This window comes from Periophthalmus magnuspinnatus, chromosome 18 (assembly GCF_009829125.3).
Source record: "Periophthalmus magnuspinnatus isolate fPerMag1 chromosome 18, fPerMag1.2.pri, whole genome shotgun sequence".
Lineage (NCBI taxonomy): Eukaryota > Metazoa > Chordata > Actinopteri > Gobiiformes > Gobiidae > Periophthalmus > Periophthalmus magnuspinnatus.
In genome coordinates, this window is record NC_047143.1 from 8,486,756 (window position 1) to 8,510,866 (window position 24,111).

A 24,111-nucleotide genomic window follows, 5' to 3' on the forward strand; every position below is an offset into this window, starting at 1 on the left:
ACAAGACTGTGTTGTAAGTCTGCTCTTCTGGATTCTCTCTTTTCACAGTCTAATGTTTTCCATCCAAACATTACATTTTTTGATGGAAAACATGTTTGGCACACTTTTATATATTTTTTTCAATTCCACATTTTCAGTGTCTCCCGGCTCTCCACATAGAGCTGACCTTGGCCTCCCGCTGCGTCTCCTGTTTTGTTGTCATTCCATTGTCTTTTTCCCTCTGATCTCCCACTGTCACAGGAATACTGATGTGCCATTCTGAGGAGAAGACTGCAGGTCACATCTGTTTTGCAAATTTGGAAATGTTTCGGGATGAAATTCTGACACAATTAGGTATTCTCCTTTTATCATATTGTCATTTTTGTCCTTGATTTTTCACTTCTGTCACTTCGGTGTGATTGGGATGATTTTGACTAATGAATTCTTTTGGTGAATTGAGAAAATGAAAAATAAATTGAATTGTGAAGACAGTGCGCCATTAAAAAAAAAAAATCATATGTCACTATTGTCATTGGCTTTCATTATTCAGATATTAGCTCACCAAGAAAATGATTCTTATGCTAAATACATCTCCTTTTTTTTCATTGACCTTTTTGTAACCTATTTTTTTTTTACCTAATGTTTAACTTTTTGAGCTATATTATTTTAAAAGACCATTTTGAATTCCTCTCCCCATTTTTGTATTGCCATGCTGACCCAGTATCATTGGGCCAGACACTTTCAGAGGTCACTTGTAAGCAAAATGACTTAACAACAGCTGTATTGACTCTATATTTTTATTAATTTTATTACAGTATTACAAATATATCCACACACACAATGACAAAACCTATGAGTCGTAAACATTCACTGTCTCCACTTCTTCTGTGGCGTCCTTCATTGTGTGCTGTTCTCTTCAGGCAGACCCCTCCTGTCTCGTTACACTGCACTGCCCCCTGGTGGCAGACTAGTACGAGGCCGGTCTAGATGAAGCAGAAGGATTTGGCAGGATCACAGTGAAGCAGAGCTCTGACATCAGGCTGTGAGCTGCCCACGGGAGCGTATATTGCACGGGTCAGCTCCAGCGTAGTGTGAGGGGACAAGCTCAGTGTTACAAGTAGGGTTGTCACAAGTATCGTAAAACAGATACTAACCGATACCATAACTAGTATCGAAACTAGACTCATTCCTTTAGTACCAAAATCGAGTTTGAAATTTTAGCATCATGAGAGGCCTAGTTACAAGCACCGTTTTAGGTCTCATTATTTTAGATCTATGGTTTGTTCAAAAGTAAGAACTGACAGGAAATAAACCTGCTTTTTTCAAATAACTTTACTTGTGTACACAACACATTGTTCTATTCAAAAAGCATGGAAGTCCGTGGTACTGTTCTGACCAAAATAGTAACCTCAGTTGTCACCTTACTATGAATTACAGAGAGTTTTATTGTGTGTGTGTGTGCGTGTGCGTGGGTGTGTGTGTGTGGGGGTGTGTGTGTGCGTGCGTGCATGTGTGTGTGTGAATTTAATTTAATATAGTTTAATATGCATGCTGTCTAGACTTACCACTTTGTGCCACCACAAGGTTCAGAGCCAGACACAGTGGCTTTAACAATACTCAGGAGCACTGTGTACTACATTTTACAGTGAATTGCACCAATAAAATATATTACGTTCATCCTCTCACATAGAATAAATGACACAACTTTTATCCAATGCTAGGTTTGAAATGTAATTCCTTATTGTGTGAATATTTATCCAGACTCTGATTGTAACACTGAGTTTGAAGGGAAGAGGAGCTTAAGACAAAAATGGAGGAGATATGGCTACAGGATGCAGTTAATCAAGTAGTAAAGGTCAGCTCAATTACATTGGACGTAATGTACTCACTGATTGGTAAAATCTGCATATTCAACAACCTTTAGCTCATCACCAATAAAAATCTATGTAAAACATCTAAGAACAAAACATAGTGAAAACAAAGTCACTAGAAGTCTACAGAGAGGAGGAGAGGGCAGGGTGCTCCTGTCTGCTCCTCCAAACTCCAACTTTCCCAGAGATCTGGGAGAGCAGTAGTGCAACAGACCTTTGTTTCAAAGAAATGAGTCAAGTACATGAAGGCCACGGCGAAACACTGGACAATACAGATCATTGAAAAAGGGTGAAGAATAACTTAGTAAAATAATTTGTCATCTTTAAATCTTTAACAAACAACTCCCCACTCACCCACAGCCTCTGCAGTAAACACCATTCGACCCGACACAGTGGCTTTTGGTTCAAACTAAATCAACTGAATGTGTCTTGTGCAAATGTGACCCTTGACCTTTCTTTGACACTAGTTTGACCTTTGCAGGCTCTCCCTGTGAGGCTGAATGAACGTAATCAAAGGCAATATTAAATAAGGCCGTGAGTGTGGGGCTGCTCCACTCTGAGCTACATTCATCTCTGATGACAAAGAGAACATGTTAGAGTTTTACAGTGACCGCGTCCCTCAAACATTAGTGCTAACACCTCCGCTCCCCTGAGCGCCGTTATTTCTTCTTTTTAAATAAAGATTTGATTTTGGAGGAGCGCTTGATTTTGTCCCCGTTGTCGCAGGAGTCCTGGGAGGAGGTGCTGGGCAGCTTGTACTCACGGCCCATACTGCGGCCCTCCGAGTCCAGAGAGGTGAGGGAGGGGTAGCGGCCCACAGGGGGCAGCATGCTGGGGGGCAGCTGGCTGAAGCTGTATGACTTCTCCAGGATGCCGTTGTACAGGCCCTGCCCGCTCTGGCTGGGTGGAGCACTGTGGGACTCTGGGATGATGCAGGTGAGGTCAGGGGTGGGGCTCTGTGCAAAGGGGTGGTGCTCTAGGGCAGGGGAGGGGCTGGTGGAGGGGGGTCCGGAGGGGCTGGTGGCGGGAGGGGGAGTGGAGTCCCTGCTGCTGCTGGACGTGGGACTGGATGCTACGGGCTCCTGGCTCTGAGTGTACATGAGCAACTCCTCACGAGAGATCTTCCTGTACGGGGTCTCCGAGCCCATGGAGCAAGGGCACTGGTAGGGCTTACGGCCCATAGAGCTGAGGGAGTCTGTGTCCGAGCTGCCCTCTGGAAGTGACTCCCTGTGCACAGAGGAACAAGGGTTACCACACAGAAATGACATAATCAAAGTGACTTAACAGCAATACTTTTCTCATTAACGGCCACTATAAAAACACAGACAAAGCTGAGGGCCGATTGAGGGCCATAGACTGGTGCCAATACAGTGAATACTTCAAATCTGTGCGTTTACTACAAATTACACTGAACCACTAAACCTTTATTCATGCTTACATCCTCAATGGGACACATTAAATATTTGATTTGGGCTTGTTAAAGTAGATTTTCAGAAATGTACAGTAAAAAGTACTGTTTAAGGTAATATGGGCCCATTCACCTGGAAGCTTGAGGGCCAAGAAAAATTGGTCGGCCGCATTTGGCCCCCGGGCCACAGTTTGGGCATGCCTGACTTAGGCATTACATTTGTACAGCTAGGTTCATAATCAAAGATGCAAGAAATTATCCTGTAGCTTTTCTGAAATACATTGGTAAAAAAAAAAGGTAACATTTTCTCAAAACAGCAATGTTTCACACTTTCACTCAAAAGTTAAATAAAAAGTATACTTTAGGCACTAACAGCCAGCCATATTTGACAAGGCTGTAGAGCAGTGATATACAGTTAACAAACCCTTTGTACTGACAAATTGTATGTTATAAAACAAAGTTTATCAGTAACTTCATCATAAAAGTCAATTTTGCCTATCAACATTTTGACTCTTAGCCCCAGTATTGCTCTGAGCTGCTGCTGGGATACTAGATACTAGTCCATTTATTTTAGTAGTTAATATAAAATGAATAGACCCTCAGACCAGATATTCAGAAAATGCTGGAATACTTTAGAATATATTTCTTATCTCCAAATCCCTTCCAAAGATGCCACCACCAGAGTGCCCACCACATGTCACCGTAGTAGAGGCTTCTGGGTAATCCACCTGTGTGTGTTCCAGCGTGCATAATAAAGCCTGGGTTTGGAGGAGGGGGCTACGTACCCTCTCCTATCTGTGCTGAAAATGATGTGCTCGTCCTCGGCTTCAGGGTGATAGGAGAGGGTGGAGCCGGCCATGGAGAGAAGGTCGGGATCAGGGGAGAGCAGGGAGGGCTGCTGGGAGGAGAGCAGGCTGCGGCGCGAGCGACAGATACTGCTGTTCCGGGTCAGAGGAGGACGCATCATACTGGGAGCTGGAACACATGAAAATATTTAAGACTAGTACACTCAAAACAGTTAGCCATGGTGTGGACATACAGATTAAACTAGTTTCAAATTAGATAAATGTGTGTGGTCATTCTGATACTATTAAAGTATATGGAGGCTTAAAAACAGTATATTCTATAAAAAAACAAACAAACATTTGAGTAACAGTAAAAGTGCTAAATGTACTGAAGAAAGTATAATTAATTACACCAACTATACAGCTGGAACAGTTATTTTGGGGATCAATATTTATCTTTGGTACTTTTTCTTTATAATTTCTGTATTATGATAAGATTTTAGCTGTAAAAGGTTAAATAAATTAGTTCTATGACTCATTAACTGTTTAATTTATTTATTGCAGTTGATGTACATTAACAAAACTGTACATAGAATATTTTTTGGGGGATAAATCCTGCTTTCGGGTTGTTGTGTCAGTGGCATAATGGCATTCAATACTATCATTTTCTTCAGCAATATATCAAGCTTAAAAATCTGTTATTGTGACAGACCTACCTCTATCACTATTATTATCTGGCCTGAATGGTGCTTTAGTTAAATTTGTTTACCCACAAGCCAGTGGGTTTGAAACACAATATTTTAACTGTGGTAGAAAGGGTTTCAAAAAGCACTAACTGGTCTGAGGAGCTAGAATTTATACAGCATTAAGAAGAGGAGAGCTGGTTTGATACTGCCCTAGGGAAGGAGTTTACCCTGCAACATCATGGACTGCCTCTGGGTGAAAAAGGGATTACATCTACTAGGATTTCACTGTTAGAGCTTCCACCATCAACCGGTTATTGTTAGCTGAGATTAGATTAATGTCACTACTGCTGTTAACTTTAAATATAGGGCAATTCGTCCAGCTAATAAGCAGCCTCCACTAGATTAAAGGGTAATGTTTTTAACGCATCAATCAGTACAAATCGTGAATGAAGTTTACCCACACTATACAAGATTAAAACACTATTACGAGATAGAGTTGTGTCCCTCTGGCTCACATGTGAACTGCTGAATGATGGGGGGAGTGTCTTCATCTAGGTCGTCCACGCCCCCTGCGATGGGATAGGGTGGCACAGACACGCGGGGCATGACCACCCAGCTGTGCTCCGAGTACAGGCTGGCTGTCAGACTAGGCAGACCCGAGTTATTGACCACAGGAAACCCACACAGCTTCTCTATCTGCTGCCAGCGATGGAGGCGCTCGCGGAGACAGGCCGTTACCTCAGACAGCGCCTTCCTGCAACAAATAATTTAGATTCAGCTACTTATTCATTAAATTATTAAAGGCACAGGACACAATTAGCACAAAGCATAATAATATAACAACAATTTCTGATTTATTGTAATCTGTACCAAAAATATATCAGTGGTCATGCAGTGTATTTAAAGTAATAGTATAAGTAACTGGAATGTCATCTGCATAATTCCATGGAAATAGAAAGTTAAAACTATACTTTCTTTGTGGAGATAGATAAGTTCTATGTCATACTGTGGAATATTATAGTCAAAGGAACAACATTTCCATGGAAACCAGCAGAAGGAGGTCCTCCTCCAGGCCACATAAGAGTCCGTTTTGTGGAAATGCAAGTCCACTCAGAGTAAGATGCATGTTTTTTCAGAGCAAAAAACACATCCATGATGAAAAAAATGGTTTATTGAAGTTGCATACTGGGGCTTTAAAGGTGCACTATGTAACATTTCTGGTGGAGGTTTCGCCAGTTGCACCTAGAATGTTCCACAGTAAACTTATCTATCTCCATGGAGAGAAGTAGGTGACATCACTAGGTCACATTAGATGTATCTGTATAGAGGTGTCCAGTATGTAAGAAAGCATGTTTTAAAAGGTATTTTTGACCAGTAAAAACACCCAGAATTGAATAAAGTCACAATCACAATGCACAAAGATAGAAACGTACTTTGCTTCTAGAATCTTATGATCCACTTCATCCAATGATGAACTGTGTGCCACGTGAAGAGTCCCAAACACTGAACCTCTTTTCTTTTTAATTTTCTCTGCCTGAAAATGGAAACAAATTGGTCACACAATGGATTAATCATCTGTGATTCACGGTTTTAAAAGCCTTTTCAATAATAAAAAGTTGAGTTGAGTTTTTATTATTTAAAAAGGCTGTTAAAACTAGTATACTCGTAATGTGCTTTGCAGGTTTGCCAAAGCCTCTCAAAGCACTACACTGTAGACATGATTCATTCACTCCACATTCGGTGGTGGTAAGCCAATCTGCACCACCGGCCCCTCCAACTACCACCAATCACTCATGTACTCACCACATCATACTATACTAGGTGGGTGAAGTGTCTTGCTTAAGGACACATTGACAAATGCTGGTCAGAGTCGGAATCGATCAATCGATTTTTTTTTTTCAATTTTGATTTTTATTAGTACTCTGTTCCCATATTATTTTTGAGTGAACATAGAACAGTAGTTAAAGGAAAGTCTATGACACTTTCCACAAAATAGCAGATCATTAAAGGGATCGTTAAAGGGAATGTTAACTACAGAGTCATATGAAAGCCTCCAGACAGACAGTACCTCATCTTTGGCCACACAGAGCTGGAACTCTGCGCTCTGCTTCTTGATGTTGTAGTACTGCACCTCCACCTCGTGTGTGAGCTGGAGCCACTTCTGCAGCGCCTCTGGGACCGAGCGCTCTGACTGCATCTCCTTCTCCGCGCGTTTCAGAGCCTTCCGCACCTTCACAGGACCAAGACCACACGTTAGTGTGGGACAGACAGTTACACACAGTGAAGCCATGCACATGGTATAAGGAGCTTTAGTTAAGAATGGATGAAGTCGTAAGAGTAGGTCTAGAACTACAAGCAAAAGCACCAGAAATGACAGCATGCAAATGAATTTCAAATAATATTACTTATAATTTTTTACAACATAAAAATGTTGCCTCCACTGTATATACAAATCCACAGCAACATCCAAAACCAGGTCCTATTCATTCCCTTATTTGACTTTCTAACTTGCTAATAGTTAAATCAACAATTTTGTTAAACCTTGAGAGGTAAATACTGTTGAAGTATGTTCATTCTCCCATGCTTTTAGTTTTTCTAGTGGTTTCTAGAATTTTGGGAAAAAGTGAGTAGCATAGTTAAACATTGTAGTTAAAAATATCAACAGAATTAAATTGGCCTGTTTTGTATTTTTAAGAGAAGCCTTGTCATATGACGGACATAAAACTAAAGACATTCTTGTTAACAAAGTTGTTCATTCAAGTTTAACCTAAATATCTTTTATGGAAGCATCTGTAACTACCTACACATGATTTTAGAATGCAGTAAAACTGGGTCTGCAGAAGGGTGCTATTTGAACTTGTACGCTTAGTCAAACAAGTGTAAAAAGTATGACGTTGATTCTGTGAGTGGTTTTGGACATGGCCCTCTTGACTCCCATCTTCCAGTCTGTGACTCACCTGTACGAGCTCCTCCTCTGCATACTTGAGTCGGCTGAGCTCGCACTCGGCGCCCTCTCTCAGCTCTCTCAGTCGGTGCGCTTCTTTCTTCGCTCCTGTGATCTCGTCCCTCATCTTCTGCTCCAGATTCTGCTTCTCCACAGCCACAGTGCGGTTCTCCTCCTGGGCCTTCTCCAGCCTGCACCATCACACAAACACTGTTAAACTCTCTCTTCACTGCCTCAGACCTTTTTACTAACAGGATCCATTCTATAAACCATACCCTCATTTTGTCTGTCTTGTTTAGTCTTTCCTGGTTCAATCCATCATCTGAATAATAAACATGAATAGTTTGTGTCCATACCGACTCTGTAAATCCAGGAGGCTCTGCTCAGCGTGCTGCAGGCTCTCCAGATCCTTCATCATCTGAGAAATGTGCACTTTACTGGACTTGTTCTGCACGTAGGCGAACCAGCATCCGCCCACTCCGATCACTATGGAGAACATCAGGATAAAGTCTTTCATCCAGTTGTGCTGCGGACCTACAAGGGGGATATAGAAGAGGCAGGTAAATGGTAAATAATGTACTAATGTAATAATAATGTACTAATGTAATAATGTACTAATGACTAGAAATTGTACTTACGTTGAGGGGGACCAAAAAGCACTGCATCCAGCGCTTTTAAAACTAACTTTTGTTTATGCCGCTGGTCTAATATCTTCAACTGCATCGATAAAAACGACGGTTCATTTGCTGCTAATCTAAAATGATGACAAAACACATTAAGGGTAGAATTAGTATTACATATGAAATCTAAAAAGGTACGTTCACTCCCAAATAACACTGTCAACCACCTGCTTCTCTCTATGAATATGTTATGGATCAGAATATTCCATGTTATGACATAAAATTTATCACCATGAGGAAAGGCATGTGACATTTCCAGGCCAGGACCCAAGACTTGTTTATGTGAAATTCAACATTCCAGACAAAGCAATAACATCTCCATGGAAACAAGGAAAGTGACAGACCCCCCAACTGAAAAGTTACATAGTGCATTTTTGCCAGATAAAATTAAATTCACTAGTTTGAAGGTGAACTTGGTGCATGTATTACACTTATTGTCCAGCAGTGGGCAGCATTGTACAGACTACTGAAGCACACATGAGAGGATGCTGACAGGTACAGACCGAGGTAAGGTGTTCCCAGTCACTCTGAAGTCCCTGAAGTTCTTCTCATACTGAGGCAGCTCCACACACTCCTTCAGCCACTGCACTGTGTCCTGATTCGTCCAGTTATGCACTAAAACAACAACAACAACAACAAAGATTAGCATTGTAATAAGTAGTAGTACTTCACGAACCTGTCTAGAATATATTTTGAGGCTCAATATTTATTGTGAATACTTTTCTTTTTTTTGCAAAAGTGAGGAGATTTGGGGTATTTTTTATTGTAGTACAGTAAGATTTGAGCTGTAAAGAGGTGAATTTGTCAGTTTTATGGCTAATTATTAGTAAATTCTGCCATTTATTTGTTGCAGCTCATGTCTTTTAATTAAACAGTATATTTTAAATGGTTTAATGGGATTATCTTGCATTATTTAAATCTTAAATAGCAGCATAAAGTAGTTTCAGCATCTCAATCTCAATATTTATCTCAATATTTCTCTGTGGTGATATATCGTGCTTCAAAATTTTTTATCATGACAGGCCTAATACTAAGAGCTACTGGTAAAATAATGTAAAAGTGCCACTATTATTTACTCGAAAACATAAACCTCAACCAACTGATAGTAGCTGCTTGTTTTAGATTTTGGAAAACTCAACATAACAAATGTATTTACTAACCCACACAATAAATGTTATAAATAACTATGCATAATAACATTCTCTGCAGTCCATGGGGGATTATTATAGATATAACCTGCTTAGCCTGTAGTTTAGACTTATACAAATCAGCAGTGAGATGCATGTGTTTTTAATATATTTGTAAAACTGTAAATCTTTAACTGCAATCCCAGTCCTTAAAAAATGTCAAAACAAACGTTATTTTCCAAAACAGTTCAGCCCAACCTAGTGTGGTTAAAAAGCATGAGAGGTCTTATTTCATAACAAAGCATGGCTCCAAGACAACACTTTGGATCAGCTTGCTTTAACTAGCCAGGTGTATCTTTCTTTGTGCATGTCTATGGAACCACTACCTCTACAGTATGTGAACCGTGAAGATAACAAATAATGGATTATGACAAAATCCAAAGAGTTATGAAAGGTTGCAGCACATGCGGGTGTTTATGGCCAATCCCTGAAAAGTAATCCGGTTCTTTCATCATTTAATTTAAGACAAGCCACACCTGTCTCATGTGAACATGTTTTGTTACACAATGTTGGCTAATGTTTCGGAATGCTTCCAATGCTTGTCATAACAAATAGCCTGATTGTTTTTGAGGTATGCAGTGGCAGAGTGGTTACCTTCAGATGTCTTCCAGGCTCTCCACAGCTCCTCCACCGTGATGTGCTGGTCCTCCCGGTGCAGGACACTATGCTTGTTGGTTTGCTGTTGCTTCATGTCTTCTATGATAAACTAGGAAACAAAAATCAAAATATACTAAATGGGAAAACGATGAGATGACTATAAGGGATCATATAAAGATCAACATCTGTACTTATTTATTGACTTGTAGGCTTACATTGAGGAGACCATAACGACCATGAAATGGGAGCTAAGAGTGGTGAGAGGCATTCAGTATGTCTTGCATGTATGCTGTGAGCAACAAAAAATACACAACCCTTTGTTTACTAGTTGAACTTGTCCACAAAGGGACCAAATCGAGAAGATCAGAATTAAGATGAAAGAGGGGGTATTTCTCTTCTATGTGGTCTTTATTGCCAAGTCATGAAATATTTTGATCATATTATCGTTTTGAAAATGCTATATTTGCCAAAAAACAATGTATTATAATGTTTAATTAGTTTCTGTTTCATTTTTGACCCTCTTACACCCCGTTCCTCCCTTGTTCCTCCTTGAGACTAGTATCAAAACACAATTAGTGTGCATTCCTCTAATTAAACTACTGCACATCGCGTCAGCTTTGTTGAGTTGTAGTGTATTGTTTTGTATCCTGCTTTTGTATATTTATGAAAAATGGTCGTGCGTATGCTTGTGGGTTGAGACAAGATCATACTGCAAAAAGTAAGGAGGGTTTGAATAGGGCCCAGGAGAGACTGCAAGATTACTGAAACATGCAAGGATGACATATAAAACCTCTTGAGGCGTGTTTTAGATGAGGGAATGTTATAACATGGTAGAAAGTCCCAAAAAGCCTCTTTAAACTTTTGAATATCTGAATTTATTTTATAATTGTTTATGCAATAAAAAGAAAATCACTGACAAGACACTGCATTAGCCAAAATTGAAATAAACAACAACCCTACAATTTATGGTGCAGCCACAGTTTCAGTATTAGCATTTTTCTTTCAGTCCAAACTTGTGAAAGTAGAGAGAACTGTGTTGAGGTGACACGCACTCTTCTTTTCTTCCTTTTAGGGACTTTTTGAAAAGAGAAACAGTGTGATGGCGGGGGCACCACTTCCACCTGCACTTTCCGGATGCCCCTCGCCCCTCTCCTCCCTCCCCCCTCCGAGAACAGAGCCAGAGAAATCCCCTCCAACGGCCCACCACAACCACATGAGTGAGACAGAGCAGATCGATGGCTGACCACCAAACGCTTTCAGTGAGGCCTGGGCATAAACTACAGGCCTGTCCAAATCTACACTCAAAAGCCATTCCCACCAAACCGGGTTATCCTGCCATAGCAATTGGGTGAGCTTTTACACAGGGTTTTCTTTGTGTTTTTGGTGGTAACAAAAAGTAATACATCTTCTTAATTCAAAGTCATATACAGACTTCCTGCAACCTAATAGTGGAACAAAGTATAAAACATGTCCTTTTATTGGTGCTTTTTTTTTTAATATATATAAAGTTTAAAAAAAATGGCCAGAGTGAAATTACTTATTCAACCAAAATACTGTAGATGCTCATTAGATTATGTCTGTTAATAAGTAAATAATGCATTATTACTGTGAAAAGGATGGCCTCACCACAGATTTGTCTAGTAACTTGGCCTGGTGGCGTCACCTGCTTGTCTTCATTGAGAAGACAGGCAATAGCATATTGTGGAACATTCAAGGTAAAATGGAGACAAGCAGGTTTAACATAGTGCAAGTAACATAGGGCACCTTTTTGCCAACCTCTAGTTATGGAGGTTGGCTGCTAGCAAGGAAATATATCAATAAAAGAAAACAAGCTAAATGAATATGAATATATATATATATATATATATATATATATATATATATATATATATATATATATATATATATATATATATATATATATATATATATATATATATATATATATATATATATATATATGTACTGTGTATGTATATACATATATAACGTTTTATATATATTGAGTAAACCTTTAAGTAGTGGAGAAAAAATAATAATAATAATAATACATCATTTTTATTCATTAATAAAGGACAATATTGACTGCCATACTGTTGTAATAAGTCTGTTGTGCTTGTGTGATATAAGTTTTAACTTCTTCTTATGAAGCACTTTGTGACTTCCTCCTCTGTGAAATGTGCTATACAAATAAACGTTGCTTGCTTGCGTGCTACATGATTTGTCACAGGCAAATAAACCGGGTCAGTCAACATTGTCTGAAGAACATCTCGTATTTACATTATCATTCACTCTATATGGCTCTCATTGACTGTGTTTTGACTTCAACAGGAATAAGTGCACTTACAAAGTGCTAAAGAGGTAACAGTGATGATCACAAATTAGTGGCTCTAGTTCCCAAAATGCTTAACAATAGTACAAAAGAACAGATTTTTTACACAATCAAAAAGTTTGAAGAATTAATCTGGCCAGTGATTTTAACATAAACATAATTTAACAAAGTGACAGTTAAATTATTTTTAAAATCTATATTTGCTTTATTTTGACAGTAGCTCACTTAGTACGTCGCAGTATGGAGTGTCTGTCCACTGATCAGATGGTTGGCGGTTCGAATCCCACTTCCTACATGAACTTTATTGGTTGAGCGGTCAGATCCACAGACTCACAGGTCGGTGGTGCGATTCTAGCTCCCACAAATAAATGCTGTCATTGTGTCCATGGGCAAGGCACTTTACCCGCCTTGTCCCTAGTGTCTGCGTACACCGCTATATGAATGCGCGTGTGAATTGGTGAGTGGTCACTTCATGTAAAGCGCTTTGAGTGCCTCAAAGGTGGAAAAACGCTACATAAAAATGTGACCATTTAAAAGGATACAAGCTAAATTAATTTAAAGCCGTCACATCACACATCACTAATAGTAATAAACTCCTCAAGTATACAAGTGTGACAATACACTAATTAGGCCTGTCATGATGATTACTATATCGACTTATTGTTCTATATAAAAAACTGGAACAATATTTTTTGGGGTCAGTGTTTATTATATGTACATTTGCACAACTGTGATTTTTTTGTTTTTGTTTTTTGGCTATAGGATAAGATTTAAGCAGCAGATGTATTTATTTTTAACAATATTCCAGATTTAGAATAGTTTTTGTGGTTTAAATCTGCTCTTGGGTTATTGTGTCAGTGGCATAAGTTAGTATCAATATCATCGTTTATCATCTATATTTATTTCAGCAATATATCAAACTTCAAAATGTGTTATCGTGACAACACTAAAAATAACATGATTGTTGATAGTTGTTATTTCCTGGTCTGAACAACAGGTCGACGTCAGTGTGGATGAGCTCACGCAGCACATGGCATATGATAGCATTGTTTTCCTGATAACACAATAGCAGCATTGATGGAATTAGCAGGGAGTATGTTGTTAACTGACAACTGACACTTTTTGCTGTGAATCCATTGAGATAGTACATGCTACTCGCTAAACAAATGTAGCACGGTGTGTCTATATAGCGTTCAATGCCAAGTGTGCATTCCAGTAGTACTTCAGATCAGACGTTGAGCATACAATGAGGTGGTAAGTCTTTTGTCTGTCAGAGAAAAAAAATCTGTTGTGATCAAAATGCTGTTTGAAAAAATCCTTGGAGAAATCACTTGCGGTTCAGAAAAAAAACACATATTATCACATTCACTGTCAATGTCAGAATGATTCAAGAGCAAGCTGCCCTGGTTTCTACCTTCTTACACTGAATCTGACAATAAGGTGCTATGCTGGACATAAGAGCAAAATTCGCAAGGAAGACTACAACTACTGTGGCTGAAAAGGGTCAAATATCCAAGTACTACTCGGTTACAATTCAGCCCACAAAAGCGTATATGATTAAATGATTCAAATGAGTCTTTAAATGATTACAGAAGCCCCAAAAGGTCATACATGAACACAGGTAGGACTGGGCATAAAAACATTCATAATATTTTCCCTCAGATTGGTCAATCTCATTTTGCAATTCCCTTTTCAAAAATAAATTATTTAGAAAAAAACAAATCAAAATGGTTTTCAATATTGATTTCATTAACATAATCAGTACAAGTTAACACACACACGCAAAACAATTTCTCCCTCCAAAGTCTGGCCTCTGCTCCAAACCACATGCTTTTACTGACAGGGGTTTGGCTGAAGACCTCTCCATTAAAAATACCCAAATGAATTAAATTTTGAAGGTCTTGAAGGTCAAATTTAATCTAGAACTCAGATGGTTATAAAACAGAAAAACAGAACCACCACTTTCTATTATTTGTTTTCGCCCACATAATCTGTGTATCACGTTAAGTGCGTTGATTAAACACTGCGTTTCTTACAAACCTCGTAGATTTGCAATCCTCACCACTTACTCAGCACGTAATTAGTCTTAATACGTCACACATTCGTTTTACGGACCATATAGCCCGTTTGAAGGTCTGCTGAATCTGGACAAAGCGCTGCTAATCACCATAACACTGGGTCTCCTCTGACACAATGGTAATGCTAATGAGGATGGTGGCTGACGTGAAGCCAAGAGCCCGGTGTCTGCTGAGTCACTGGAGGGACCACAGCGCGCGCTCAAGTATGCCAAGTCCTGCCTGCAGAAAAGACAGCTTCAAGGACATTCACAGTCAAAGCATGCGTATTTTCGGTTTTAATTTCATTTGAGTTTTAGTTTTTCCACATTATCAGAAGAGACCGCAGAACTCTGTGCTGTAAAGTGTCCCTGTACAATCTGCAATATTCTGTTCATACCTCATCATTGTCAAACTGTATATGAGGGTACGGATACTGATATTAAAATGTTCGTATTTTTTGATAACTATATTCTTCTGCTGGTCGGCTGCATGTCCGTAATAAAAATAATTGCTTTATAATTTTGATTCTGAGATGATGGTGGCTCCAAATAGTCTAAAAACTAGCTGGTTGGCATTGACATAACATTTCAGCTATGAATATATGTGTTTATCATTTTCACAATAATACAATTTCAGGCTGGATTTGGATACAAAGGAATAGATCAGATACTCCCTAAGTCTAATACCAAATTAATAATAAAAGCACTCTTTAGATAATAGAATGTCATAGTTGTCCATAAGTATATACTAGTCTAGACTATGTGGTCTTATAGTTGTTCTGATACAGCTCAAGGTCATTCTAAAACTATTCAGGAAAGGCTCATTTCTGTCCTGTGAATGTGACTTTTTAAGTATTGATACCTGCTCAAATGAGTATCTAGTTTTGATACTAGTTTTTGCATCTATTAATATCTGATTTCGATACTTTTGACAACCCTAGTTTATTGTCAATCTCCAGAGTGTGAAGTAAATGGACAAGCCATAACTGGCAGTTGTAGAAGCCATCCTTTATACAGTTTTGTGTAGAACTTTTTTTTTTAAATTATTATTAACTTATTTTTCATTGCCTAGGATTAATAAGCAGGTTAACTGATTAGTGATACAAGCTTGTCCATACACAGATTCGATCAGATGATTAAGCTTAAGTATTAAACACACTGACACAAGTAACATGTAGCAAGTAGCTGGAAAGTACATCCAATGCATAACATACAGGAGTACAAGATGCTTGGTCACACTCTGACAGCAGTCAACAAAGAGCCACTTGTTCACTTGTGATTTCAGATAGAGGATTATTTCCCATGATCCTGTGCTCTACAGTGTATGTATTCAAGCCTGGCATTTACAGCATCTGTCCATCTGTTCAGTTTCTCAGTCCTAGACTTATTACATTTTTTCCATCATTTTAAGAGCAACCACATATACAGACACTTGATCTCTTTGGAGAGTAGATATAAAAAGGAGTGAACAGTTTATAGGGCTGCAGCTAATGATTATTTTAGTAGTCAACTAGTCAGCAATAGTTTTTTTTCCAATTCGTCAACACGGCTATTTCTCTTGTGCACTGAGTACTAACAACCCTATTTACCAAATAAATATGGTGACTGAAGACTTCTAGATAGAGAATATTTTAAATTAAGTTTATTATTGATGAAAAGCTGAATCTTTTTATTTAATAGTGTCACTGTTATTTTGGTATGTGGCTTACTACCCAGATAACAGCAATTATGATTTTAATAGCCCACCACTAGTTACAATTATTCAGATTAATTGTTGCAGCCCTAATACTTTAAAATAGGTATTGTAAGAGAATGGCATAGCAAACAACACTTAAAGCAGACCTATTACACAAAATCGCCTTTTCAGGTTATAGTTGTTTCTCATTTACCCTTTCAAAGTTGTTTCTGGAGCGATTTGTGCAAGTTTGAGCAATCTTTAATCGCTTATTTTTAAGACACCATATTGCCAATCAACTCCTGTTTGTTTTTGTGTGTAGGCAGCACGGTGGCTGAGTGGCAACACTCATGCCTCACAGCAAGAAGGTTTGGTTCGATCCCCGGGTCGCCCAGGCCTTTCTGTGTGGAGTTTTGCATGTTTCCCCCCGTGTTTGGATGGGTTTCCTCCGGGTACTCCGGTTTCCCCCATCAACCAAAACATGAACGCCCTTCGAGACAACTGTTGTTGTGATTTTGGGCGTTGCAAAAATAAAATGAATTGAATTGAATACGCCCACTACTCTGCACTTACTTCAGTGTTCAATATTATTTTCTTATTCAATGATATGTGTAGGATTCGGCAGAGTTACCATTTTGGTACAAATGTTAAAAAAAATATTACATGCAAGTGTGATCTGTAGCTATCCATAGGAGGGGCCAGTTTTAAGTCATTTTAGCTAAATATTGCGATTTAAAATGTTCAAATTATAATCTGTGACAGTCATGGATCATTATGTTATAACTATAAGGCACAATATGTCTTTTTTAAGAAAAACAAGTTCGTATTTCCAGTTATAAAATGCAAGTATGTAGATGAAAATGAATTTCACTAAATATATGCAAAGGCATTCCTGATCTGGGTCATAAAGGGAAAAGAACAGAACTCAAAATAAAAGGAAGCCCATTTTATGAGCAGAATAGAGAATAGGAGGACAGAAGGTCAAAAGGTCATCAAAGGTCACGAATCAGACACTTATTCTGTATTCTGTCTTATTGTTTAAAACTATGCAAAGACTGAAAATGGTATTATTTATGTGAAAGGGTCAAAACATACAATTTATATTGTCAATTATGTTAATAAAAGAATGGACTATCTTTAATTTAAAAAATGCTATGTAGCATTACTAGTTACTTATGAAGTATAGATATGGATACAAAAAGTCCCAAAGATTCCCAGTCATATCACGGTAATGTCACAAATAATCCAACAACTGACTGATGATTAGGAGCCGTCGCCTGGCCCTGATCACAACTTTATGTAACATTTGGTGAACTGACACCTCCATGACGCTCCTTTAAGAACATTTCCAGACCCCTGTGCAGACCGTTCAAGATTCTTTTCTTTCTATAGACGAGCAGAGGGACCCATGTGCCTGCTCGGGTTACCCTGTCCATGCCAGGCCGCGGTCCCCTCACACAGATGTGCCGCTCACATGCACAACCTCTCTTTAAACTCAAACACAGTGTTCAACCGCAGCCCTGTTTAAGACCTGGAGCTGCTTCTAGCTACTCAAAGCCATGCAACCTGATCTAACGTCTTCTTGGCAGCGGACAGACCCGGAGAGGACACCTGCCGTCCCCCGCGACCGTGATCTGCAAAAGAGGCACTAGCTCGTCACTCAAAACTCCCTGGCGATGAACAAGCTCGCCAACTAACCTGAGATTACTGTTGTCACGATACTAAAATTTCAAACTTGATTTCAATATTAAAGACTAGACTCAATACTTAATACTGATTCCGATACCATGATGATCATAAAAAACAGCCTTTATTTAGCCAATAGAACGTGATTTTCAGCATTAAATAATAGTACTTTCTTCTACACTACCATGTGGCCTTATATCTGTATAATCCTTCAATCATCCAGGTAGGTTCCATTTGCTAGTCTATGTGTCTTATACTTGTTCTGATACAGCTCAAGGTCATTCTAAAGATATTCAGAAAAGGTTCATTTCTATTCTGGGAATGTGCCTTTTTTAGAATCAATACCTGTAAATGATTATTATAAGTTTTGATACTAGTTTTAGTATTGATTAATATCTGCTTTTGGATACTTCTGACAACCCTACTCAAGATTATAGCTGGATTGCCACCCCTAAAAAAATTTTTTCACAGTAGTCAAATTACAGGAGCTGAAGGATGGATTGTAAAAAAGTGATCGTTTTAAAGACTGCACAGCCAAAAATAGTTGTGCCTCCATTTCCCAGGAGGCCATGTTTATTCTCAGGGAAACTCATCTGACTTCAGAAGTACCTCATGGCCTTTTAGTGTTCATCAACTCAATGATAATGACTTGATGTGACATATCAGAGAGGCACACAACTTAAAGTGGCGCCACAGCTTCCTTATTTGAGAAGCAATAAGTTTACACACGAGTTTAGTGTGTCTTGTAGCAATGACGCATGCTGGAATACAAATCACCCAAAGGTAAACAAGTGACATTAATAATTCATTTGAGGCAGCTAGTTATTATGTTTAAACTGCGTGTGAGGTGAGGAACAAAGAGTGGCATGATAGCAATTGTTGTTTGAGTTCCCCAGGGATCAATTTTTGCATCAACACTGTTCATCATTTCCTTTTTATTTGATACAAATTGCTGGACTCAAAATGTAAATAATTGTGAAGTGAGAGTAGTAGTCATCATCACAAAAATATCAAAGGCGACTGTATAAAAGACAAATAAAATATAATATATTATATATATTGTTATTGTCTCATTAAAACTAGGTCCCACAATCCAATCAGTCTGAGTCATCATCTTTTTCTTAGAGTGAATGCGTGACATGTACACAACATTGCTGAGTGGCAGACCTTATGTCATCTTTTATCAACCACCAAACAATCTCTGCAATGCCTGTCATGAAAAACAAGACGGCTATAACATGACGAATGAGAGTCACACTAAGCTACTGACTATTCATGTTCCGGTTCAGGATTACTCATACAATAAAGTGTCAAATACTTAACATACTTCAATTAAAGTGAAGCACCTTGCAAACCACATATATAGAGAATCGTTTTGGTTTGGGTAGTAGTCTGTAAGATAAGATAAGATCAGTGTCGGGATCCAGAAACTGACCAGATGCACGCCACAGGACATGACCCCCAGTGCTTTTCAACGCGGTGGAACTCCTTTCAAGTTGGTGCCAGGAAACACCACTAAGTCTACTGTGTATCCCTTATTATAAGTAGAGCTGGGGTGCTGTGTGCATCCATCAGTCAACTAAAGTGGGTAAGTCACAAGCAAAACTATTCACTCACAAGACACAATAATACCTAGGCATACATACTGTACATATCTCAATTTACTCACAAATATCAAGTTAACTCACTCAATACCTTCCCCTTCTCTTTATAGTCCTAATAAATAGTTTGTTGACAAAACTTGTTCATTGTCATTCCCAACCTGGGGGTCAGTACCCAAATTCAAAGACTCACTTACTGGTCTATAACATCTTATATGAAATAATAATAATTTCCCTTATAGGACAGTGGTTTCTCAAGTAGGAGAAGGATGTTATTGTCACCAATGCATCTACAAGTAAAACAGGAGAGTCTGGGATAGGAAACTTTAGGGCTCTTTCACACTTTCCATTGCTTGTTTCTAAATTGAGCCCATCTTAGTCTTAATATGGACCTGGTTTGGTTATGTTGTTGTTGGTCCCGGTTTTAAGTCCTGATCTAGTCAAGGTTTAGCTTTGGTTAGTTGTGGTTAAGTCCCACTTTTGATGTGAACGTGCAAGTTTGAATCAACGAAACAACTTACAACCTTTAACAGCTCCTTTAAAATCACAGTTACAATTTACATAGAAAGAGAGTGATATATTAATAGAGCATGACAAAGAGCAATCACACCAATAGAAATACCACTTAATCAAAAAGTAAATTTCTTTCTAAGCATCAAATTAGAAAGCAGGTGCAATGCTTTTATAACTAAATATTTTTAGGTCGGTGTATCAAAAGGCTGTTATTTTGGGCAGAGTTGTAGAGTTATAATGATTGCTATGCAAAGCCAAAATATCACAAAAGTGTTCTGAACCACTTCATTTAGACTTTGTGCTGAAAAAAGCTCTTATCTCTTAATATATGATTTTAGTGTGAAAAGAGCACAAATTCATATAACTGTCAAAAGTTAAAATATCCATCTTACATAATGCTAGCTAAATGACTAAAAGCTAGATCCATCATAGTATAAAAGTCATATTAGCCAGAATGGAAATATGAGCGTCAGCCAAAAACAACTCCAGGCCCAAGACACCGGAGTGGCTGGCCTTTTAAAGTCACCAGTCAACAGTATGGTGGACACGCACCAGCCCACCCTGGACCCTCATGGTTTGGGCTCAGGGCCAGCTCTCAGGGGCTTTGGTCTGGCCTCATAAGCAAACAGCGTCCAGATCTTGATTGAGGCGCCACGGAAGGGACGCACGGTATACAAGTTTCTCACACCAGTGCTTCTCAGTCAGTTAAAAATGACTTCAACCAACATACACAGAATGAGACGTCTCTTCTGTGCAGATGGGTAAGATAGTAGACAGGATACTCACAGGGCACAGCGGGACAGGGCAGTCTCACATGTCAAACTGTCTGCCCCTCCAGCCAATTAACTGCAACCGCATTTTTGACTTTATCATGATCTAACAATATTTAATGTGAAATTGCAACATTAAAAGTATTTCTTATCGGTATATTCATATTCTGATACATTTTAGGTTGGTACAACTGATAAAGGATGGTACTAATGAGAGAATTAAGTAGTATTTCTACAACACTAAGCCTCTCCTTAAAATTGAAATATATTTTATGCTGCAAGGTTACCCAAAGAGTAGCCGTAGGGCATTTGAATATTGATACGTTCCTTATCTTTGTTAAATTAACAGTATCAGGAATGCTGAAACTCTTCAGAATACATGCAAATGAGTTTTTTATAACAGGAAAGTCCAACTAGCTTGCCATTGTATCTCAAGCTGTTTATCAATTTATCTATCCTTGCAATGATATTCTCTGATTCATCTTTGTAGCAGGACTTCTTACCTCCACACTCTCGTTGACTTCTATACCCCCGTCATTGTCGTCATCTAGCTGTTTGTGGATGTGGCGGAGGGCCTCCAGACTGAAGCGGTCTGCTTCACCCATACATGGTGGCATCACTATAAGGCAGGGATCTGTGGGAAAAAAAGACATCATAGTCAAATAGAGTAAGATAATACTGTACCACTATAGGTTGTAAACATTTACATATTTAGGGATCTTTGAACAGCTTGAAAGCACTCAAAAGAAACACCCAAGGGCCTACATTTCAATTTGCACATTTCCATATAGGCAAACACAAGGAAGCATCCTGACATGTTTGCACATTTTACCTAAGCAGCCATGGGACAAAACCACTCCCTCCCTATGGCAATCCCTATTACCATTCAAATTAAGGTCAGGAGAGCATACGAACACTACCATAACAACACATTTTGCTTAGTCATAGTCCAATAAAAATGAAATACAAAAATAAACAGTTAAAGCTAAACAGTTGTGGGATACAAAAGAAAACATCCTTGTGTTAGATAACTGCTGGGTCTGTGGTGTGCTGTTGTCATTCCCAGAGCGTCTCACTCCTTTTACTCGGGTCCTTTGGGGAAAAGAGTCCATTATTACAGCCTTCTGAAGCAGTGGCCCGTTTGAGCTGGACCTGTGCCAATGTCACAGTGGAGCCGCACACAACCGTGTATAAAGCAGATCAAAACACTGGTTAGACCAATAACTGTACAAACTTTGAAATGAGGAACTAAAAAACACGAGACTGCAGATCACTTGAACGTCATTATGATAATCCTGATGCTACAAACCATTTAGCTAGCTGAAAAATAATATAGTTTAGAATATATTCGTTATGGGTAGTATATCATATTATCTGGTTCTGTGTTCCCTAGCAGTCTTTGCTTGATGAAGAACCCATTAGCTTTTTAACAATTGTGGTCAGGCTTTTTTGCTAGCTTGAATGCTTTGTATCACAGGAGGCAACAGCTTGTTTCGACATACAAAAAGGCATCTGAACAGCTTTCATTGACAATTTAATTTGTAACCTAATGTTGTTGCCTTGCATCAGCATAATATGCATATTTGTTCATGGTTCAAACCAACTTGTTTTGTGCCACCCAATACTAATTATAATATAGATAACTGACAAAGAAAGGTGCACTTTACTGAACGAATGCTCACTAAAACTAGGATTAATGGACCCTAAAGACGAGGCCAGTGGTAGGAAATAGCCCAGAGTAACAGAATACTGGAGAAGACCTGGTACACGTGTGTTGTATGAACAGATACAAACAGATGCTCTGCTGACGTCTCGCACTAAATAACTAAATACTAAATAAATAGGTTGTACATAGAGCAGAGGTAAATTAATCTGGTCTGAAGAATAATACAAATTTGACTGTTAAAATTGAGATTGCATTATCGTTAAAGTACAACATTGCACAGACACTTGAGTAGATCTAGACAAAATCCCATCACTCATAAAAGCAATAGCACATGTGTGATGGGGCATATCCGGCAGACCAAAAGTGTTCATTGCAAGTTACATAAAGCATTTGCTTAGCCTACCAGAGTTTACATAGGCTGCTGTTTGCATAGGCCTATCTATTTGACTGTTTACTCATTTAAAAATGGCTCAGAGCATCAACTTCCCTTGTGTTTTATGCCGTATTGATGAAGGTTCCATTTTTAACTTTACAAACACGCTTTTTTCTTCGATGCCGGTGGCCTCATTCTGTTCCGTCTTTGTTCTCAATTTAATATTTATTTCAACATCATTGTGAGATAAAACACTGTCATTTACTTGTTGAAGAATTAACTAATGTGACAGCACGAGCGTTCCCACTCAAGACATGTTTTTAAGCACGTTTTGGACAAGTTCTGTGACAGGAAGTGACCCATGCTGACCCCGGCGCGTACCAGGGGGAGACGCTGAGATTTGAAACAGCAGTGTGACAAAATTGGAAAGCACAAAGTTATTTTTAACTCATCAAGACGCAAGGTTGTCAGGATGTAAAGGCTTAACAATGGCACAGGTCTCCCTTGTTCTCACTCGCACGCACGCACACATACACACACACAAATATACACACACATGTTGGATTCCCATGCTTTTTGGGGACATTACATTGACTTCCATTCATTTCCTGGAGACTGATCCTAACCTTAACTATAGTCATTACTTACCTAACCTTAACGTATATCATAACTTTTACCAATTTTAACCCACATCTGAACTTAGAAGCATGTTGTTGATCTAATAATGGGTCATATAAAACACGGGGGACCTAATTTTTGGCCCAAATAAGCGGAGACAGGTCCTGACTCCCCATATAGTGACTGTATGTCTGTAGATGTACGAGTCCCCGCAATGTGATAAATACCCACACACACACAGACACACAGATGTTAAGTACACACGCGGCATGCAAATACAAGCAGGAAGTCGTTTTACAATAATACAGTATGAAAGGTTGTCACTAAGGCTGGCATGTCGGTTTCAAAAGATTCTGATAACAAAAGCATTGAGCTGTCAAATGCATACATAAAAGTGAATAGTAGTACTTTAAAATAGTAAATATCTGTGTCAGTAGCAGAACAGGAAGTATTGTTAAAGCTGTTTAGGAGAAAACGGGAGCTGCTATGTGCCCTGTGTGGTGTTTATGGCGACCCAGACCTTTGGGACAAGAGGCCATTAGTAGACAGTTACAGCCCATAGAGGATAAAGGTGGACTACACAGAGGAATTCAGGTGTGTCTGATGTGGGTTAATCCAATAAGAATTTGGCTGAGTAAGTCATGGTAATTACCAGTACAATGGTTGCAAAAAATGAATAAATGG

At 38.8% G+C, this 24,111-nt stretch overlaps 1 protein-coding gene across 1 annotated transcript in view; it reads right to left on the bottom strand.

Moving 5' to 3' along the window:
* Positions 1 to 760: 760 nt before the first annotated feature.
* Positions 761 to 24,111, bottom strand: part of stim2b (stromal interaction molecule 2b) — a 36,710-nt gene continuing 13,359 nt past the window's right edge. Inside the window, exons 2-12 of the mRNA XM_033983616.2 lie at positions 21,274 to 21,404; positions 10,135 to 10,246; positions 8,857 to 8,968; positions 8,312 to 8,427; positions 8,030 to 8,207; positions 7,687 to 7,864; positions 6,798 to 6,959; positions 6,163 to 6,263; positions 5,245 to 5,483; positions 4,044 to 4,233; positions 761 to 3,077 (exon numbers count right to left, since the gene is read on the bottom strand). Of these exons, the coding sequence (XP_033839507.1) occupies positions 2,510 to 3,077; positions 4,044 to 4,233; positions 5,245 to 5,483; positions 6,163 to 6,263; positions 6,798 to 6,959; positions 7,687 to 7,864; positions 8,030 to 8,207; positions 8,312 to 8,427; positions 8,857 to 8,968; positions 10,135 to 10,246; positions 21,274 to 21,404 (2,087 nt within the window). The 3' untranslated portion in view covers positions 761 to 2,509. The remainder of the gene's footprint in view (positions 3,078 to 4,043; positions 4,234 to 5,244; positions 5,484 to 6,162; positions 6,264 to 6,797; positions 6,960 to 7,686; positions 7,865 to 8,029; positions 8,208 to 8,311; positions 8,428 to 8,856; positions 8,969 to 10,134; positions 10,247 to 21,273; positions 21,405 to 24,111) is intronic.